The sequence below is a fragment of the Notamacropus eugenii genome, chromosome X (genome assembly GCF_028372415.1).
Source record: "Notamacropus eugenii isolate mMacEug1 chromosome X, mMacEug1.pri_v2, whole genome shotgun sequence".
Lineage (NCBI taxonomy): Eukaryota > Metazoa > Chordata > Mammalia > Diprotodontia > Macropodidae > Notamacropus > Notamacropus eugenii.
Window position 1 is genome coordinate 97477156 of NC_092879.1, and position 22052 is coordinate 97499207.

At 43.7% G+C, this 22052-nt stretch overlaps 1 protein-coding gene across 1 annotated transcript in view; it reads left to right on the forward strand.

Annotated features, from left to right (window-relative positions):
- TRPC5 (transient receptor potential cation channel subfamily C member 5) overlaps positions 1-22052 on the forward strand; it is a 72529-nt gene that overhangs the window by 40386 nt on the left and 10091 nt on the right. The window contains exons 5-6 of the mRNA XM_072626576.1: positions 1109-1431; positions 9114-9309. Coding sequence (XP_072482677.1) covers positions 1109-1431; positions 9114-9309 — 519 coding nt within the window. The remainder of the gene's footprint in view (positions 1-1108; positions 1432-9113; positions 9310-22052) is intronic.

A 22052-nucleotide genomic window follows, 5' to 3' on the forward strand; every position in this document is an offset into this window, starting at 1 on the left:
AGGAAGCTTAGAGAACATCTAATTCTCACTCTCGCTCGCTCACATGCACACACACACACACACACACGCACTTTACAAATGAGGAAACTAAGGCCTAAAGAGAAGTGACTTACCCAAGGTCACAGAGGGAGTTAATAGCAGAACGAGGATTTGAACTCGTCTCCTTGCTTCCAAGTCCAGCATTCTTTCCACAGTGCCTCTAATAACACCTCCCTACGGCCCTTTGAGGCGGCCAAGAGCTTTCCTGCCAGAATCTTGTTAGGGAGGTGGCGTAAGTATTGTTATGTCCATTTTCACGATGAGGCAGTTGAGGCTGAGCATGTCTGGGGTACTGGGGCAGACCCTGGAAGGACTATGCATGTTGACACACAGGGCACACATACGCTGCCAAAGGAGCCTTGGGCTTCTAGCAGAAGCTGGGTGGCCACCTGCTGGCCAGAATGGGTAGGCTTGGGTCAGACTAGATGCTAAACCTGTCATTCTGAGGGATTCAGCCATAGTCCCACAGCAAGTGGGCATTGGAGCCTGGATTGGAACCCCAACACGAGTTGGAGCAGGTGCTTAAGGTCATCCCCCGTGGCATGAATTTCTCCTCGAACCGCCTGCTTAGGCTCCCTAGATCTTGTGCTTTAAATGTACACTCAACTGTACTGTATGGAGTGTCTCCTTGAGGGCAGGGACTGTCTTTTGCCTCCTTTTGTATCCCCTGTGCTTAGCACAGTCCCCTTGCACATAGTAGGCACTTAATGTTTATTGACTGATTGAAGGTCAGCAGTCAGGGGCTGCTGGTGGCAGCTGATACCACCCAAGGCCTGGCTCCTGCCCCTTCAGAATGAGCCCTAGTTAACAGTGGGGAATCTGGGGACCCTGACTTTGCTGAGTACATTTTCCCAGTGGTTGGGGGTAAATACTTGTGGTTGAGTGATTACTGTTGATAAAGCCCTTTCATTCCCAGAAGTTGGCCCTGGGGAGATGATTAGTGAGGGCTTCCTTTGACTGGCATTGACTGTCTATGTGAGTGCCAGATTGATGTATGGGCATTAGCATTAGGGAGGGGAGTGGGATGGCCACACAAATGCTCACTATCTGCATTTATTGTTTCTTTCAGTACAATGGTTCTCGTCCCAGGGAGGAATGGGAAATGTGGCACCCAACCCTGATTGCAGAAGCCCTCTTTGCAATCTCCAACATTTTAAGTTCCTTGCGTCTCATATCCCTGTTCACAGCCAACTCCCACCTGGGGCCTTTGCAGATCTCCTTGGGGCGCATGTTGCTTGACATCCTCAAATTTCTCTTTATCTATTGCCTGGTCCTGCTGGCTTTTGCCAATGGACTGAACCAGCTTTACTTTTACTATGAGACCAGAGCCTCCGACGAGCCTGATAACTGCAAGGGGATCCGCTGTGAGAAACAGAACAACGCCTTCTCCACGTAAGAGCTCCACGCCCCCAGCTCTGCTCCTCTGCCTTTCCTGTCCTCTTTCCTTTTCTCCTTGGCTTTGGTGGAAGCCTCAAAATGACTCCTAGCCAACCCTCTGCCTGCTACTGCTTCAAGGAAACTGAGCCACAAGGAGCAGGGTCAGAAATGGAGGGAAAATGGGGGTTTGGGGAGGCGGGAAGGGCTGGAGGCAGAGTGCTAGAGTCCATGGCTGAGACCAAAGGGCTATATGGACAAGCCAGTCAATACTGGAACCAAGTGACCCTTTTATTTAGCCCAGGGAAGGGAAAGACACATGGCTTACCGAGAAGGCTGGAAGCAGGGACAAGGAGAGAAAGGTACAAGGGCAGTCATTGAGCTCCTGGCACCTCTGAACCCACTCACACCAGGGCTTGAGTTGCTACCTCTAAAGCATGAAAGGAGAGGAGAGGAGGGAGAGACAGAGAGGGAAAGGAGAGAGAGAGAGCGAAAGAGACAGGATGGAAGGGGGAGAGACACAAGATGGGGAGATAGAGAAGGACAGAGAGGGAGAAAGGGAGAGAGAAAGAAAGATGGAGAGAGAGGAGAAAGGCAGAGAGAGAGGAGAGGGGAAGAGACAGAGAAGGGAGAGAGATAGAGAGAGGGAGGAGATAGAGAGAGGGAGGAGAGAAGAGGGAGAGACAGGGAGAGAGAGAAGAGGGAAGGACAGACAGACTGAGACAGAGAGAGAGAGAAAAGAGGGAAGGAGAGACAGACTGAGGCAGAGAGAGAGGAGAGGCAGATAGACAAGAGAAGAGGAGGAGACAGAGGGGGGAGATAGAGAGGAACAGAAAGGGAGAAACAGAAAGACAGAGAGGAGAGACAGAGACATACAGAGAGACAGGAGAGACAGACAGGGAGAGAAGAGGGGGAAGAGAGACAGGAAAGAGACAGAGAGGGAGGAGAGAAGAGAGATAGGAAGAGAGAGAAGAGGGAAAGACAGACAGACTGAGACACAGAGAGAGAGGAGAGGCAGACGGAGACAGAGAAGAGAGGGAGAGAGATAAAAGAGAGGGGGAAGAGACAGGGAAAGAGAAGGGAGAGGGAGAAAGACAGAAAGAAGAAGAGGGAGAAGAGAGGAGACAGACAGGGAGAGAGAGGGAGCAGGGAGAGAGACAGAGGGAGAGACAAAGAAGAAGGGGAGAGATGGGGGAGAGAGGAGAGAGAGAGATGGAGAAGAGGGAGAGAGAGGAGAGGGAGAGATGGAGAAAAGGGTGAGAGAGAGAGCGGGAGAGAGACAGACAGAGGGAGAGAGAAGAGGGGGAGAGACAAAGACAAAGAGAGATGGACGGAGGCAGAGAGACAGAGAGGGAGACGCAGGGATACCACCAGAGAGCCTTGGCCGGGACATCACCAAAAGAGTCCACAAGTCCTTCATGGCCTAGGACTTATGGGGTGCTCAGTGTTGCCCCAGGACCAGGGAGTCACAGCAGTTCAGGCACTTGATAGGGAGGACAGGGGTCCTCTTGCAGGTAGGTCTGCTTGGTTTCCCACCCCTGAAATCACAGGCAAGGGATACAGCAATTAGGCATACAGAAATACATACAGAAATCAGGCATTTTCTAACCTAGAATAGAAAATTCTAGCTATCAGAGATCCAGGAAAACCAGAAAAATTTTCAGACTACAATGAGTCAGTGTCTGTCTCCATCCCTCTCTGTCCCTCTCTGTCCCTCTCTGTCCCTCTCTGTCCCTCTCTGTCTCTCTCTCTCTTTCTCTCTGTCTCTCTTTGTCTCTGTCTCTCTGTCTCTGTCTCTCTGTCTCTGTCTCTGTCTCTCTCTGTCTCTCTGTCTGTCTGTCTTTCTCTGTCTGTCTCTGTCTGTCTCTCTGTCTCTGTCTCTGTCTCTGTCTCTCTCTGTCTCTCTTTCTCTATCTCTCTCTGTCTCTCTCTGTCTCTCTTTCTCTATCTCTCTCTGTCTCTATCTCTCTCTGTCTCTCTGTCTCTGTCTCTCTGTCTCTATCTCTCTGTCTCTATCTCTCTCTCTATCTCTCTCTTTCACTCTGTCTGTTTCTCTCTGTCTGTCTCTGAGTCTCTCTCTCTGTCTCTCTCTGTCTCTCTCTGTCTCTCTGTCTGTCTGTCTGTCTGTCTGTCTCTCTCTCTCTCTCTCTCTCTCTCTGTCAGAGAGCTGAATTTAGCCTGTGTTGGTCATTTCCTTTGTCTTTGAAGGCAATGAATGGACTGCTGGGGACTGACTTATTTCTATGACTCAAAAAGGCAGCCCACTGAGTGAAATTGCAGCCAAAGCCTCCTGTTTCTTTGAACAGATTTCTAACACAGCCAACTTCCTCATTCAGAGCTTAATTGATAGATGCAATGGGTCAACCCCAGTCCAGGGCCTTTGCCCCATAGACAAGGGAGGATATGGCCCAGGAATGAGCGTGCCCAGAGCCTTCAGAAGGGGATGGCTAAAGGGGTCTCCTTTAGGAGTTAGTTGTACAAGTCCCAGGGAAGGCCCCAGAGGAGGGGTGGGAGCTGAGAGTGCTCCTCAATATATCTGACCCTCCAGGCTTGACGTGTAAGGCACACCCAACCCCTCTCCTGCTCTCAGGGCACACCCAGTCCTTCTGCTAATATTGCTATCCTTTGCTGACTGACCTCTACTCATGGGAAGCTCTGCCTTCTTGGGCCCTTCTACCTGCCAGAACAGTTGCTGTCTCTCTGTACTCCAGTTAGACAAATGCTATTTCAGGCAAGCAAGTCAAGTCAGCAATGTAGACGGAAGGCCAAGTGATCCTACGTCCCTAGCAGGCAGTGGTCCCTTCCCAAAGCCTAGGAATCTTTATGAACCACCCCAGGGGAGGAGGAGCAGTGTGGTAAAATGTAAAGGGTCTTGGGTCACCCCACAGCTCTTTAGCCGAGATAAGCCAATCATTTGTATACCGTATCCTGGGGATCAGGGCTCATGGGATTTAAGGACCTTGGAGAGATCCTTAGCAGGTAGCAGAGTACAGCAGAGCTGTCTTTGGAAGCAGAGACTTACTCGTGGTGTGATGGTGGGCAAGTTCCTCTGCCTCCCTGGTCCTGAGTGTCCTGATGGATGAGGTAAGTTCCTTGAAATCCGGGATTGTTTCTGTATTTGTATCCAATGGACGTAGTTCAGGTTTTGATCGCTCACTCATTCACAGGGACTGGTGCACAGTACATGCATCCTAGCTGCTTTTTGATTGACTGATGAAGGGATTGGACTGCATGGCCTTGGAGGCCCCTTCCGGCTCTAAATCTATGATATAGCTCAACTCCATCATCAGAGAGGGCAAATTACTTACCCAAGGTCACCCAGCACATAAGGTGACTTGGTGACATGAATATCTATGTGCAAAGATTGGCCAAAGCCAGGTACTACCCCAAGCAGTAGGCCATGCTCTTCAAATTCAGTTAGGTGCCAGGCACAGGAAAAACAAAGACCAAAGTGAAAGTCCCTGACCTCAAGGCATTTACAGCTTACCTGCGGAAAAACAAAGGGGTCACGGATTAGGAAGTACAGAAAATACACGCCAAATAATTGAGTGAGAGGCATGTGGGGGAATTGGATCTGGCCTCTTGTAGGAGAGAACCATTGAGTTAACTTCTCTTTAGCTAGGGTTGAATCTGCCATCTTCTCCCCACATGAATTGGGCTCAGTGGTCATCTGGGGAAGTTCCCCTCGGGGGGCATGCCAACCCTGGTACCATCTTGCCTCCAGCCCTGCCAGGCCACAGGACAGCATTGGCTGTAGGAGCCAAAGGTATAGAGCAAAGGGGATGACAAGAAAGGGAGAAAAGCTTGTGTTAACCCCCTGGCCTCCAAACAGCTGCCTCAAGCAAGTAAACTGGTGCTGGGCGCTGCCTTCCTTGCTCCCCACAGCAGCTCCTCCTCTCAGCTTGAGCTCCCCTACAGTGCTCAGGTGGGGGCTCAGGCCCCAGGAAGTGCCATTTGTTCCCATCCAGGCATGAGCTGGCAGGGAGAACATGAAGGGGAGGCCCTTTTATGCAACCCATACTTAGGAAGTTTATTCAGTGTCCAAGGGGAGCTTGGCTCAATGATTTGTAACCACCATGATGCCAGCTGCCTTTGTGTGCCCAGAATCATGCCCAGAATCACAGCCCAGCCAAGCGAGAGGCCCCTTTCCTTGACTTGGCCTCAATTAATTAAATTAATTATTTAATTAATGTTTAAAGTTTCAATGTGATTGCCTTCCTCTTCCCATCCTCCACCCCGTCTCTTGACTGTGTTACTAAGCAGTGGCTGCAGAAAAGGTCTTGGTTTGGTGAAGGGTAAACAGGGAAAGGTCTTATGAGCCTCCAATGATCGAGAGCTAGTCCAAACCCTTCCTTTTTCCAAAGGAGGAGCCTGAGGTCCAGAGATGGAATTCAAATCCAGGTCCCTGACTCCATGTGACATTCCTCTCCACACTTAACCTTGTTCTTGTTTCCTAACATTCCCATAGTGCTTTTGAGTTGACTTGATGCTAACTAACCCTTAGGGCTGCCTGTTTTCACTGTAGCAGCTCCTAATAAACTGGAGTTTTTCTGAAGCAAAAGGCTATCTGGCCCAGCCTCTGTGTGAGCAACAGCCCTGCCAAGATGCCCTCCCTCCTCGGACATCTCCTCATTACTTCCCAAGGCCTCCATCCCAGTTTTGGACAGTTCCCATCACTGGGAAGCTTGGCTGGTATTATCTAAGTAAGAAGTGGCCTAGGAGCCCTCTGGAAGCTGCTGCTAATGACCCTTGGCTCACATGCAGCTGGCGGCCTGGCATAGAGAGTCAAGTTCAAATCTGGCCACTGCTGTTTAGTCCCTGTGTGACCCTCCTCCAAGGTCCCTTCTAGTTCTAAATCTCAGATCCTCCTAAGTTTGCATTCAAGGCCTTTTACCAGCTGGTCACCCTCATCTGGACACTCTCCATCTCATCTACATCCTTCTTAAATCTCTCCTATTTGCCATCTCTCTAAACTCACTGGCAGTGCTAAGTTCTGCCAGTTCTTTATGAAAGTATCAAGGGCAGTGCCTTCATTGACCAAGTGACCCCTTGAATTCTAGTTGCCTAATCCTGTCTCCTCTTAGCCATCCTCTACCTAATCGTTGAGATCAGGCCTCAGAAGGCACCCCATCCAATCCTGGTGTTACCTCAGAAGCAAAGGCTTCTGTGATCTCTAAGGCCCCTTCAGGGTCTGACATCTTTCCCTGGAGGCCTCTCAGCTTTGTGGAGAGCCACCATGGCCCTGAGGTTTGGAGGCCAGAATGGAACATCCTCTGACTTTGTTTTTGGTATTTTTCCCATCAGCCACTGGGTATCTGATATACCCCAGTTTTTCCCTATGTACCAGGTTTATCCTGAGAGATGATCTAGTTGAATCTATGTCCAAAAGAAAACCCCACATTAACATCCAAAAAATGCTCGGTTAGTCTCCCTTTGAAGACGTCCAGTGGACAAGAGCTCACCACCTTCCAAGGCAGCCCACTCCACTTTGGGGTGGTTCTAATTCCTACAAAGACTTTCTTACTAAGCAGCCTCAAATGGCCTTTTTTGCAGTTTCTACCTATTACTTTTGGTTCTGCCCTCAGGGTCAAGGAAAACAAGTTTCATCCCTCTTCCACAGCTAGGGTGTACCAGAGTGCTGGGCCTGGGGTCAGGAAGACCTGAGTTCAAATCTAACCACAGGCACTTCTAGGTGTGTGACCCTGGGCAAGTCACTTCACCTCTGCCTCAGTTTCCTCATTTGTAAAATGGGGAAAAAATAGCACCTACCTCTCAAGGTTACTGTAAGGATCAAGTGAGATAATGTTTGTAAAGTACTATACCTAGGTTGCCTGGCACATAATATGTACTATACAAATGTTAGCTAATCTAGCCTTTATTGTTGCAAAGCCTGTGGGGTAAATGACCAGTGAGCTGATGCAATTTAGAGATGCTCCAGAGGCTGACACATCTGCTCCCTATGTCCCCCCTGCTACCCTTGCTGTCTAATGCCTTTGGTTCCCATTCATGCTCCTTGTTCCAATGTGATAGCCAGGCTCATATGAAGGAGCTTTATCAGAGCCTTCCCTGAAAGGAAGTCCGAGTGGGACCTGAGTCAGCTCACGCTGGGAGTCTTGCCAGAGAGGAGAGAGCCACCACCAATACTGGGGCTGATTTAGGCTCCGTAAACCCAGAGAGCATTCTGAAGGAGAAATGGGCTGCTGAGGCAGCATGCAGGATGGGAGGGAAGGGGCCTCCCCCAAGGGAGAGCTTTGGGCAACCCTTGTCCCTACTTCTAGCCCTGGAGCTTGGGAAGTGCAGCGTGGGAGCCCCAGGGGGCTGGCGGCAATGCTGAAAATCCCCACCGAGTGAGCAATGATGATGCTGGTGCCACTGGTTTGTGCCCCTGGCTCAGCTACAGTTTGCCAGCCTCCTCCAGGGCCGTGCCCTAGATAGGACAACCCCCAGCTGAGAGGAAGCAAAGGGGGAGCTAGGATTCGAAGAGGCTCTGCTAGAGCCATCACATCCATTTGAAGATCACAAACATATCAGGAGCCTGGCTCCAAAGGCCTTTGTTTCCCCCTTAAGCCAGACCTCAGTCAGGCTACCTCCTCATCTCTGGACTAAGGTTTTCCTACCTCCCTTGACATCTTGGCTTTCCCCTATCCCTGCACCTGGAATGGCTCTCCCAAGATCTGCTGTGGTCCTACTATACATCCTTCTCGTCTTGGGCCAGCACACAGTCAGCTTTTTCCTTCTCTTCTCTCTCCCACACTGAGCAGCTTCTAGCAGTTACTGGCCTTTGTTGGAGACAAAGAGGGGGAGGGCATGCCAGACAGGAAGAAAAGTGGGGGCCATAAAGAGAGGTTCTCTGTGGGAACAGAAAGTTTGGGGTGAGGGGAGATGCCATGCAATGAGGCTAGAATGTCCTGCTCCCCTTTCCCTTATGTGTGTGTGGGGAGGGAGGCAGAACAAAGCAAACATCCTTAAAAGCCAAAGTAGTTCAGGCTTGTCAATTCTTCAGTCAATCACCAAGCATTTATTAATCACCTACTGTGTGCCAGGCATTGCAGATACAAGCCCAGAGAATGAAACAATCCCTGCTTTCAAGCACCTTACATTCTAAACGAGGAGACAACCAGGACATATCCAAGCATGTACATACAGCACAACAAAATGTGATTCATATAAATCCATGTAAGGTAGTTTTGGGGGGAAGGCAATGTTAGGCAACAGCAAGGGGGCGGTGTACTGGATAATTTATAATCACTGAGTAACACAATCCCAGCTATATGATTTATTAGCAAAACAGGCATAATGAACAAACGGTCCAAAGACCCCTGAATACAGAGTGAGACAAATTTTTATGTATTAAAAATAAACAGGGACAATTAAAACAGCAGGATACCAAATTAGGTAATCTGATTTCTAGTTGGAGGGAAGATTAGGGGTTTTTCAAGTTGGGAGAAGGGGTGGGTAGATTTTGATTTCAAGGTCTTTCTTGTCCCAAAGTGGGATCTGGAAAGGCTTCATATAGAGGATCGGCTTGAGCTATGCTTGATAGAAAAAGAGGGAGGGAAAGAACGCATTCCAGGTTTGGAGGATGAGTGGTCAAAGGGAAGGAACCAGTTCCTCCCTCAGAGTGATGGCGTTAGACTGTGCCCGCCTCTTCCCTGGGGAGGCCAAAGACAATAGATAACAATGCTCTTTGTTTCCTTCAGGCTTTTTGAAACTCTCCAGTCACTTTTCTGGTCGGTGTTTGGACTTCTGAATCTCTACGTCACCAATGTCAAAGCTAGGCACGAGTTCACTGAATTTGTGGGTGCAACTATGTTCGGGACGTACAACGTCATCTCCCTGGTGGTGCTGCTCAACATGCTCATTGCCATGATGAACAACTCTTACCAGCTCATTGCCGTGAGTATGCTGCCTAAGTCACACTGTCACACTTAAAAATGCCTCTGGACGTCTACTGGATAGCCATCTTCATGGTCAGTGTCTAGTGCTAAAGATGCCATTGGAGCCTAGGGCTCTAACGAGACTGACGTTCCTCTGTCTGCCTGACTACTGAGAGAGGTGACAGCAGTGCAGAAATTGCTAGTGACAGCCCTTCAATTACCAAGCCAGGAAGCTCAGTGCAGTGGGATTGGGGCTGGATTTGGCAAGAGGACTTGGACTGAAATCTTGGTTCAGCTACTTTTTACCTGGGTGATCTTAGCCAAGTCCAGGCCTTCTCGGACTCATTCTCCTGGTCTGCAACATGGCAGGGTTGGACTAAATAGCTTTCACATCCCTTCTAGTGCCAAACCTGTGCCAGATGGGCCAATCAAATTAGGCCAGGCTTTGGCCAGTCATTTTAACTTAGGAGTGGTCAGGTGAGGTCTCTGCCTCCTCTCTCCCCAGACTCAGGCTTGTGGGAAGCTCGAGGTCAGGGTTGATGGAGGCTTCCCAGACTAAAAGCTTGCTCCTATGTCCTCGGAGCAGAAGTCTGTGGGCTGCTTCTGCTCGATACCTGGCGAGGACCCCTCCACAGGTTCAGGGTTGACCACTTGCCTCATTTGAATTCAGCCACCTTTTCCCCAGTAAAGATGACGGAATTTGTTACTTTGCTAAAATCTAAGTAAGCAACTTGGAGTTAAGCAGCCAGGTCTAGGGAGGTGCTCTGGCCCATCTTGGATCCCTGTCCAAGGCCTACAGCAGGGTTCTCTGCTGCCTCAGCAGCCCTCATGGCTGTCTGTTTCTTCCTCTGGCTCTGCACACAGCACAGCCCTCTTTAGAAGGAGTCGCCCATCCACTGCTCAGCATCAGCCTCTCTCCTTTTCTCTCCTGCAGCTCGTCTGACTCCCTAATCTCCTGACCCATGTCAGGAGTCTCATCTGCCACCTCACATCCTTTCTTCCTTCATTCTCAAGTAGAAACCGTTCTTTTTGCACCTTGTCTTCTAGGATGGGGTGCAACTGGTACTCTGAGCAGAGAGCGCAGCCTTTTGGCTGTGGCAGAGCCTCCCAACTCCAGGACCAAAAGTCTATGCACTGCACCACTTAGTTGCCCCTTAAGACATGGCCCTCTCCTGATTCTCTCCCTGCTCTTTCTCTGTCTCCTTTGTTGATTATTTGTCCAGGTAATGGCCACTCACTGTGGGTATCCCCAAGACCATCCCATGTTCTCTTCTCTTTTTGCTTTGAAGATCACATCAGGTGCCATAGAGTCAACTATCATTTGTCTATAGCTAAAAAAGATACCCCTTATTCATTTTAAGAAAGGCTCCATTTATTCCTCTGCTTTCTAGTGGGGGGTTTTTTATAGGAATGGTTATTGTATTTTGTCAGAAGTCTTTTTTCTGTACCTATTGAGATAATCATATGATTTTTGTTATTATTATGGTCAATTATGCTGATGTTGTCGTTGCTGAGTCGTTTGTCATGTCCAACTCCCCATGACCCCATTTGGGGTTTTCTTGGCAAAGATACTAGAGTGGTTTGCCCTTTACTTCTCCAGTTCATTTTACAAAGGAAGGACTGAGGCAAACAAGGTGAAGTGACTTGCTTAGGGTCACACAGCTACTAAGTGTCTGAAATGAAATTTGGACTCATGTCTTCTTGACTCCAGGACCATTGCACTATCCATTGCACTGCCTAGCTACTGATAGTTTTCCTAATATTGAAGCTGCATTCCTGGTATAAATCCCAGCTGATCAGAGTATACTGAGTTCTGTGATATATTGCTGTAATCTCCTGGGCTAGTGTTTTATTTAGAAATCTTTGCATCCATATTCATTAGGGAAACTGGTCTGTAGTTTTCTTTGTTTTTACTCTTCCTGTCATAAGAGGAACTTTGTAGGACTGCTTCTTTGCCCATTTTTCCAAATAGTTTATAGAATGTTGGGATTAATTGTGTGTGGAATGTTTGGAATTCACTTGTGAATTCATCTGGTGCAGGGTGGGAAAGGGGCAAGGGCTGGGGCTCCTTAAGGAGTTCGTGGATGGCTTGTTCAATTTTTTTCTAAGAGTTATTTAGGCATTTTATTTCCTCTTATTTTAATCTGGGCAATTTGCATTTTTGTAAATATTCATCCATTTCACTTAAAAATGCCAGAATTATTGGCAAATAATTGGGCAAATGGCTCCAAATAATTGCTTTAATTTCATTTTCATTAGTGATGGTAATTCACCCTTTTCATTTTTGATACAGGTAATTTATTTGGTTCTCTTTCTTTTTTTAATCAAATTAACTAATGTTTTATCTATTTTATTGGTGTGTTCCCCCCCCCCACAAAACCAGCTCCTAGTTTTATTAGTTCAATGTTTTTTTAAAAAAACTTGCACTTTTTTTCATCTTTCCTTTGATTTTCAGGATTTCCATCTTTATATTTAATTGGGGATTTTAATTTGTTCCTCCTTAGTTGATGCTTTTTTTTTTTTTTACTTTACGCTCAATTCATGTATATGTTCTTTATTTTATTGATGTAAGCACTGAGATATTAAATTTCCCTAAAGTACTTCTTTGACTGCATCTCACAAGTTTTGGTATGTTATCTCATTGTTGTCATCCACCCTCTCCCCTCCTTCCCTTGTCCTCTTCCCTCTCCTCTTCCTGCTTCTCCTCTCCCCTCCTCTCCACTAACTCTCCTCCCCTCTCCCTTCTTTCCTTTCCTCTTCTCTCCTCTCTCCCTTCTTTCCTTTCCTCTCCTCTCTCTTCTCCCCTCTCCCTTTTTCTCTCTCCTCTCCCTTCTTCCCTTTCCCCTCCCCTCTTTCCTTTCCCCTCTCCTCTCTTCTCTCCCCTCCCTCCTTCCCTGAGGGTAGGGGAGGGAGGACAGGGGAGAGGAAGGGGAGGGAATAGGAGGGAGGAAAGAGGCAGAGGAGAAGACAGAGCAGTCCTAGTAATATATGACTATGAACCATAAATATCTCCTAAAGCTCTGTCCTGGATCCTCCTCTCCCCTCCCCTAAGGTGAGCAGGAGGAGAAGAGAGGAGAGGAGAGAAGAGAATGGGAAAGAGGAGGGGAGAGAAGAAGGGAGAAGATAGTGGGGAGGGGAGAGGAGAAGATAGCGGGAGAATGGAGAGGAAAAGAGAGAGGAGAGAAGACAAAAGGAGAGAGGAAGAAAGGAGGAAAGGAGAGAAGAGAGAAGAAGAGAGGGGAAAGGGAAAGAGTGGAGGAGAGAAAAGAAGAGAGGACAAAGGGGAGAGAAGAAGAGAGGAGAGGAAAGGACAAAGGCAAGAGGAAAAGATAGCAGGAGAAAGGAGAGAGGACAAAATGGAGAGAAGAGAAGAGAGAAGATTGGAGAAGAGAGGACTACTAGCAGGTTGTGTTTGTCCTTTATTCTTGGAGAGGACCATGACATCGGGGAGATGAAGATGTCATCAACATTACACATTTGCTTTAAATATGCTTAATAACAAATAACAAAAGACTTGAGATGGGCTCTGTAAATATAACAATCCCAAACTGTATACAGAAAACAGATTATATGAAATGTTGTCTATAGTAAATGTCAGTTTCATGAGGAAATGCAACTGACTTTGACTTGTGTGAGGGAGACTGTGCAAGGTCTCCAGCCTCACTTTCTCCTCCAGAGCCATCTGGGTCATTGGCCAGAAATTCATCAGGAGGACTGGAGATGGCCCAGGATGCAGTGGGAGCCCCTGGCCCTTTTAAGCTAAGGTCTTTTCAGGTTCTCACTGTAAGGCACAGAAGCGTCATCTCGTCCAGCTGTCTGATTCTCTGTGATGCAGGTCTCTGGGCCAGCTCACTTGTAGAAAGTCTCTTCTCTATTAAAAAATTCCCACAAATTTTTTCTTAACAAGATTTTAAAATTTCTTTGCCAATAACAAGGTGAAATAATGAAAACTCAACCTTTATGTCTCTATTATTAGAAAATGAAACTTGGAACCTTTTGGACCAAGTATTTTACAATTTTAGGTTGGTCAACTGTCATGTTGAGATATATATATCAGAAACTCAGATGCAAACTGAAAATTAGAACCCAATTTTTGTACCTGGCATTATTCATTCCCCCATTAGGAGGATGTGATTCTGCCAAGGCATCAATTACAGAAAATTTTTATAAAATGAACTCTAATGCAAAAATGAATTCATCTGAAAGCAGCCAGGTTAACTATAATTGTAACAAAAGGTTGTGGGGATGGGATATGTAAATAAACTGCATAATCAATTTTAAAACAGTGCATATCAAGTTCTTTATAATAAAAAACATTTTCAACTTCTAGCTATGTTCAAATGAATAACCTCTAATAAAACTGGATCTTTCTAAGGCATTTACAAGACAAACCACAAGTTGTTCTTCTAAGATAATGAATTAGCCTTTTGTTAACACAGAACTGAGGCCATTATGATATTCACCAGCTAACAGGATCACACCCTGATCTCACAGGTCTTTGCATCATTTGTCTAATTATCCTCGTACCACTGTGAGAAATTAAAGACTTTAACTTATACACCGAAGAATGAAACTCAGAATATTCAGGGTCCCCAGAAAAGCTTTCTCCTCAAACAATAAAGTCTCACTAATTATAGTAGGTCTGAACACAACTGTTATCAATATTCATCAGATTATTGGGATAAATTAGCTTACAAATGAAATTTACTAGTCCTTCTAAAAATCACACAAAAAGATTTTTTTACTTAACCATTCCTTCCTAAAAGCATTTCCCCTTCTTAAAAACAGCTTAATTGCAGCCACATTGTGTGATATCTAACTTTGATAGACTTGGCTCTTCTCAGCTATGCAAGGTTGTAAGACAACTCCAAGACTCCTAATGGAAAATGCTATCCACATCCGGAGAAAGAAGTACGGAGTCTGAATGCAGATCAAAACATACTATTTGCTCTCTCTTTTTTGTTTTGTTTCTTCTTTCTCGCGGTTCATTCCATTGGTTATAATTCTTTGCAACATGACTAATGCGAAAATATGTTTGATATGAATGTATATGTAGAGCCTATATCAGATTGCATGCCATCTTGGGGGGAGGGGCAGGAAGAGAGAGGAAGACAATTTAAAACTCAAAAGCCTATGGAACTGACTGTTGTAAACTAAAAATAAATTAATTTTTAATAAAACAGCTTAAAATTTATCCTGACATTAAAAGGATAATCACTAAACTTTCATGAAGAAAGTTAGTTGGAAATCTTTAAAATGACAGATCTCTCTCATTGAACCTTAAAGCAAAAATAAATCTTTAAAATTGGAGTTTATCAAAATTAAATTGGTATAAATTGTCTTTAAGCAAAATAAATTCCTAATCATCACAATTTCCTAACTACCACCTCCCTCTAATCAAAAGATGTTTACGATGGGGATTCAGTTTTTCTAAGCCAAAAAGAACATAGACAATTAAATGAGCCTTATCAGAATAACAAAGTTGACCAGACCTTTAAAAATTTACTCTATCTTTTTCTTCCCTTTGTCTTTAAAGATATCACTAGAAATCAAGAAAAGTAATTACATGGTAAAATCCCACATAGATATTGAATATGTGACAGTTACTTAAACCCCTAGATGATCAATTGCTGTAAACCTCCAAATGCATACATATATACGTATATGTACATATATATGTATATGTGTGTATGTGTATGTATGTCCTTAGATGAAGCAAACTTGAAATTCACACTGCCAGAAAAATGAAATTAAATCTCCCCTTTCAGAATACAGAGTCCCTGCAATGAAAGGTCAACTTCTACTGAGAGGAGGAGTCCTGGTATGTCAGTAACTTGGTCCAGAGGAGTCTAGAAAATGGGCAAGCCAAGTACTGGGGATACGGAGATTTCAAGGAAGTGCTGAGAAAGCTCCAACATGCTCCGTACAACTATCCCAGATCTCCCCAATTATTATTCTCTACCAGAATGTATTTATAAATAAATGCATAAATTAATAAATATACATGCTTCCAACATAAATACATAAATTTGTAAATAAACTAAATAGATTTAGTTGCAAAAAGCATGAAAATCATACTCCCATTTTGTGCAGAGATTCCCATTTACTCCACAGAAACCTCACAGCACAGAAAATTCTTGCCCAGGGTTCATAAGAATTTATGACTAGATGGTTCCAAGGGTCCTTCTAGGTTTACAAAGGAGATTTGACAAGATCTTTTCTCTGTACAATTACCAATTTTCCTTTTTAAATACGTATGTAAGCACTTGGTAGGTTTTGACAGTATAACACCTCCGAATGCTTAACAATCTCATCATTTTCACGTGACAGCCAAAGAGTTTTAGGTGAACTTGCCCCTCAAATACAGACAAAACTTGGAAGTTTATAAGTTCTTGATTACAATGCTTCAGAATATCATAGCACCTGGTCAGCAGGACTGAGAGCAAGCTAGCAGCTTCATTGTTTTCAGACAGTACAAGATTTATCTAACAACACTTAGATTGTAAGAGAAACTGCTGCTAGTTTGCCAGATCGCACAATAAGAGAACTGAGCAACCTCGTAATACAAGTGGTCTCCACTCAGGCCAATGCGCTTCCAAATTACCTTACACAGAAAATCATCCCTCTCCTCCCCATGGGCACGGTCTACTAATCCCATCTAAAAACCCATAAAAAGTTAGCAAGTATGAAGCATGATTAAAGAAATAACCAACACAGTTAACATGCATATCGAGTTTGCGCTTTACAATCCTGGGAGCCTCACAGAATAAACAGAGGTCCCACCCTCTTTTTAAAGCCACATAGTGACAATTCCCAGCTCTGTGTAAGCTTTGCCTTAGTTTCCCAATCCCTTCGTCTTCTACCGTTCTTTGAGACAGCACATAAGGAGCTGACCTAAGCATTTCAACCTTCCTTCCCATCCTGCTGGGAATTTCAAGCTGCATACACTAAGAAATACATATAAAGTTTGACAAACAGCTTGAAATTACCCCTGTTATCAGGGTAGCTGAAAATGTGCTGAGCTATTTTTAAATATTTTTAAATAAATGTTAAAACATTTTAAAATATCCCAAGATTCGAAGTTGTACGGCTGCTTTTGGCCCAGGCAAAGAGACCTAAGGAATCTGATTTAATGCTGGCGTGGCATGGCGTGACCACTTTCCCCAGCCAGAAACCTTCAAGGGCTTTCAGAGTTACTTAAATAGTTGAATTAAAGTAATAATGATTAGATAATTGAACAGTACAAGGACACATTTAAGATTTTTATGTAATAATCACAATAACTAATATCTTTATCATAGCTAATATTTATATAGCATTAGATTTAATAATAATACAGATTTATCCTGAAAAATGGGTGGACATGATTAACCAGATGATTTATTTAACGTTGCTCCCACACTAAAGCTGGTTAAAGACTGATTTCTAAAACTGTTTTCCCTTGAATTTCTAGTTCTTAATTGGAGTCCAGTCACTGCACTTTAACTGCCCAAGGTAAGGACGGGGCTAGATTCTGAAATCTTAAAATGCTTACACCTTAACTCAGTTACTAATCTGCTACTGATTATTCTTTTTTACATCTGTCTTTTAACAGTTAAACCCATAATCCAAAAGAATTAAAGAAGAATTCACATTTCTAACAATATTTCTAATACAGGAAATTATCAAATTAATGTTAGGCATTATCTTTATACACATTACCAATCACACAACTGTCATAACCTGGCTTAAAACCACACAGCTAACAAGTTTTCTGATATACTAATAATAAATGAATAAATTTCACTTAAAACGAGACTAGAATTCAATTATGCCCAGATCTATTTTTCCAAATGTTATCATACAGAACCTTCATTTATAATCTGAATGGTTTAGTATTATATTTTTACACAATGGTTATTTGTTCCAAGCATTTCATATTATGGGACTCACTATTTCCAGATAATCCACTGCCAAAGATCTTCAAAGTAGTAGTACAGAACAGATTTTAATCATAATAAATTCTATGACACTTAGGAACAAATTCTTAGCAGATTCTGCCTTCTCCCTGTAACAGAAACTGGCAGGAGGAAGAAGAGGGGGACTCTAAACTCTGTCCTGCTGCTCTTCACCTTTTAGAATCTGGAGAGAGTTAACACTTGAGAACTGGCAGATCAAGAGAGCTGCATTTCTCTCACAATTTTCTCCAACATTACTTCTAAAAATCAGCTTTTATAACGTTAATATACATTTTAAACAAATTACTGAAATCCTAAAGTGATTGCATTTAAGGTTATGATATAAAAGCCCTGATCAAAGCGTCTTAAAAGACAAAAAGCCTTATTTTTGAAGTTTTAAGTACATTGCCTTGATGTAAAAGTCCTTGAGGTCAGATATATAGGGGTAGGGGGGGAGGCAGCAAAGACAATTCTCTAGATTTAGTTTAAAGACGATCCAGCGGGCTTTAAGTGGCTCAGTAATTAACCTCACTTGAGATGCTGGACTTGCTTCTAAGAATCAGCCCTTGCAGGCTACAGCCAAGCTCAGGGCTGCTTGGTGTGCCTCACCAAGAAAAAAAAAAAACATTTTTTGGCATTTTTACTGAGAAAGATCCCTTCTCTGCTCCCACCTCCCAAATGAACTCCTGGAGAGTCCCAGTTCCCTTACTTAACAAGCTAATCTTAGAAAACCTCATAGGGGAAGGGACATAAAAACAGTGACTTGTTTGAGCTCTCCCCCAAAATACCTGTAAAAATGACTCTAAACAAATTCTAGAGCAGTAGAACCCACAAAATGACAAAATGAAACAAATTCCCAGTCAAAACAACCTGAAAAGTCGACAGGAAGGATATGTTGCACCAGGCTGGGAGAGGAGCACAGACCAGACCCAGGCAAACTTGGACCAGGGCTCAGAGCGCTGAATCACTGGCAGGTGTGGTGGTTTCTAGACTTCCAGCCCTAGCCCTGGGGAGGTGGAGGCAGAGGGAGAAGCTTCTGGTGCTCTCCACCCACAGACATTGGGAGCATCAAGCAGCTGATCAGAGTTAGATTGCAGGGATCTCTTTGCTGCAGCTGAGGCAGGATTCTCTTTCTTTTCCCTGCTTGGATCTGGGTTCTCAGTCTTAGGGCGAGGAGGAACACTGACCTGGTGGAGCTTGTGGCAAGGCGATGGAGAGGGTATCCTCCTCACATGTCTAAGGCAGAAAAGAATGCTTGTGACCCACTCATAGACCAGAGCACAGGCCAGGAAAGGAGAAAACACCTCTCCTTTGATCATACCACTTTGGAAAAACTGAAAATTTGCGTGTCTCTAGAGATAATCTCTGAAAACAGCTGAGCAAAACAGCTGAGCAAAACCCCTGACGCTTGGGGACAGTTCACCCTCCACACTGGAAGGAGAGTCCTTCCTTAACAAAGAGTTAAAAAGTCAGGTAATTGGCTCAGAAAATTAGCAAACAGCATAAAAGACTAAGACTATAGAATCTTACTTTAGTGACAAAGAAGATCAAAACATACAACCAGAAGAAGACAACAAAGTCAAAGTTCCTCCATCCAAAGCCTCCAAGAAAAATATGAATTGGTCACAGGCCATGAAAGAACTCAGAAAGGATTTTGAAAATCAAGTAAGAGAAATAGAGGAAAAATTGGGAAGAGAAATGAGAATGATGCAAGAAAATCACAAAAAACAAGTCAATAGCTTGCTAAAGGAGACCCGAAAAATACTGAAAAAAAATAACATCTTAAAAATAGACCAACCCAAATGGCAAAAGGAGTCCAAATAGCCAATGAAGAGAAGGATGCCTTATAAAGCAGAATTGGCAAAATGGAAAAGGAGGTCCAAAAGTTCACTGAAGAAAATAATTTCTTCAAAATTAGAATGGAGCAAATGGAAGCTAATGACTCTACAAGAAATCAAGAAATTATCAAACAAAACCAAAAGAATGAAAAAATAGAAGACAATGTGAAATATCTCATTGGAAAAGCAACTGACCTGAAAAATAGATCCAGGAGAGATAATTTTAAAATTATTGCACTACCTAAAAGCCATGATGAAAAAAAAGAGCCCAGACATCACTTTTCAAGAAATTATCAAGGAAAACTGCCCTGATACTCTAGAACCAGAGGGTAAAATAGAAATGGAAAGAATCCACCAATCACCTCCTGAAAGAGATCCCAAAAGGAAAATTCCTAGAAATATTGTAGCCAAATTCCAGAGTTCCTAGGTCAAGGAGAAAATATTGCAAACAGCCAGAAAGAAACAATGCAAGCATTTCTGGAAATACAATCAAGATAACATGAGATTTACCAGCTTCTACATTAAGGGATTGGAGGGCTTGGAATATGATATTCTGGAGGTCAGAGGAAATAGGATTAAAACCAGGAATCACCTACCAAGCAAAACTTAGTATGAGCCTCCAGGGGAAAAAGTAGACATTCAATGAAATAGAGGATTTTTAAGCATTCTTGAGGAAAAGACCAGAGCTGAATAGAAATTTTGACTTTCAAACACAAGAATCAAGAGAAGCATGAAAAAGTAAAGAGGAAAGAGAAATCATAAGGGACTTATTAAAGTTGAACTGGTTACATTCCCACATGAAAGATAATATTTTTAACTCAAGGCTTTTCTATTGCAAGGGAAGAGGGGGGAAGTCAGAGGGAATGAGTGAACCTTACTCTCATTAAATTTGGCCTAAGGAGGGAATAACATACATACTCAATTAGGTATGGAAATCTGTCTTACACTACAGGAAAGTAATAGGGAAGAGGATAAGTGGGGTTTGGGGGGGGGGATGATAGCAGGAAGGGCAAATGGGAGGAGGGAGTAATTAGAAGTAAACACTTTTGGGGAGGGACAAGGTCGAAAGCGAGAATAGAATAAATGGGGTGCAAGATAAGATGGAAATACAGTTAATCTTTCACAACATGACTATTATGGAAGTCTTTTGCATAACTACACATGTATAGCCTATATTTAATCGCTTGCCTTCTCAGTGGGGATGGGTGGGGAGGGAGAAAGGGAGAGAAGTAGGGACTCAAAGTTTTAGGAAGGAATGTTGAGAACTGTTTTTGCATGCAACTGGAAAATAAGAAATACAGGTAATGGGGTATAGAAATCTATCTTGCCCTATAAGAAAGGAGAGAAGATGGGGATAAGGAAAGGGAGGGCTGTGATAGAAGGGAATACAGATTGCGGGAGGGGTTAGTCAGAAGCAAACACTTTTGAGGAAGGACAGAGTCAAAGGGGAGAATAGAATAAATGGATGGAGGAAAATATAGTCTTTCACAACATGACTGTTATGGAAGTGTTTTTGAATGACTACACATGTATAACCTATATGAAATTGCTTACCCTCTCAATGAGGGTGAGTGGGGAGGGAAGAGAATTTAGAACTCAAAGTTTTAAAAATGAATGTTAAAAACTGTTTTTACATGTAACTGGGAAATAAGATATACAGGTATTGGGATATAGAAATATATCTTGCCCTACAGGAAAATAGAACAGTCGAGAATAAAAGAAAGGGGGGAATAGAAAGGAGGGAAGATTGGGGGAAGGGGAATCAGAATGCTCTTGTCTTGGGATGGGGGGGAGAGATGGGGAGAAAATTTTGGAACTCAAAATCTTGTGAAAATGAATGTTGAAAACTAAAAATGAATTAATTAGTGAGAGAAAAAAAAGAAAACTTCACACAGACAGACACAGAGACGAAGCAAAGAAAGTCTTGGTGACCCAGAAATCAAAAGCTGAGATTAAAACTTTCTTGGGAGAACTTTCTACCCTGCTTTTTTTTAACTTCCATCTACCTCCTGCTTCTGCTCAGAGACCCACCCCATCCTATACTTAGCCTAATTCCTTTGCCACACCTATGCCAGAAAGCCCCAAGAAGGCTTCTCCCTCAAGGGCAGAATTTTGATCTAATTTGCTCCCCCAGATTTCCCAGTTTTTGTAAGTGTTGGTACCTGCCTGCCTCGTCCAGCCCTATTTTCCCCCTTAATAGTATTTTATTGCTTCCAATAACATGCAAAAATAGTTTTCAACATTGACTTTTTTTTCCAAGATTTTGAGTTGCACATTTTTTTCTCCATCCTCAAGAAGGCAAGCAATCTGATATAGGCTGTACATGTACAATCATATTAAACATTTCCACATCAGTCATGTTGTGAAAGAAGAATCAGGACAAAAGGGAAAAATATGAGAGAGAAAATAATGTGCTTCAATCTGCATTCAGGCTCCATAGTTCTTTCTCAGGATATGGAGAGCATTTTCCATCATTAGTCTTTTGGAATTGTCTTAAATCCTTGTATTGTTGAGAAGTCTATCAAAGTCCTTTGTTGCTGTTAACTGTATACGATGTTCTCCTGGTTCTGCTAACTTCAGTCAGCATCAGTTCATGTCAGTCTTTCCAGGTTTCTCTGAAATCGGCCTGCTCATTATATCTCATAGCACAATAGTATTCCATTGCTTTCATATACCACAACTTGTTCAGCCATTCCCCAGATGATGGGCATCACCTCAGTTTCCAATTCTTGCCACTCATCCAGCCCTCTTGCCCAGGGATCTTAATGAAACTTTTACCTGCAAGAAATTTTGGGCCACACCTGCTTTAATATTAAGTCTTTAAAATAAATAAGAGGACTGGAATGGCCAGGCTTCTGATCTCAAAGAGGACCCCCAAATTCCTCAGGCAGTTCCCTACATCTCTGCCCACACCCCAAAAACTCAATGTAAAAATAGAACTTCTTTTCAAAGCTCTCTTTGGCAGAGGCTTTCATTTGTGAGCACTC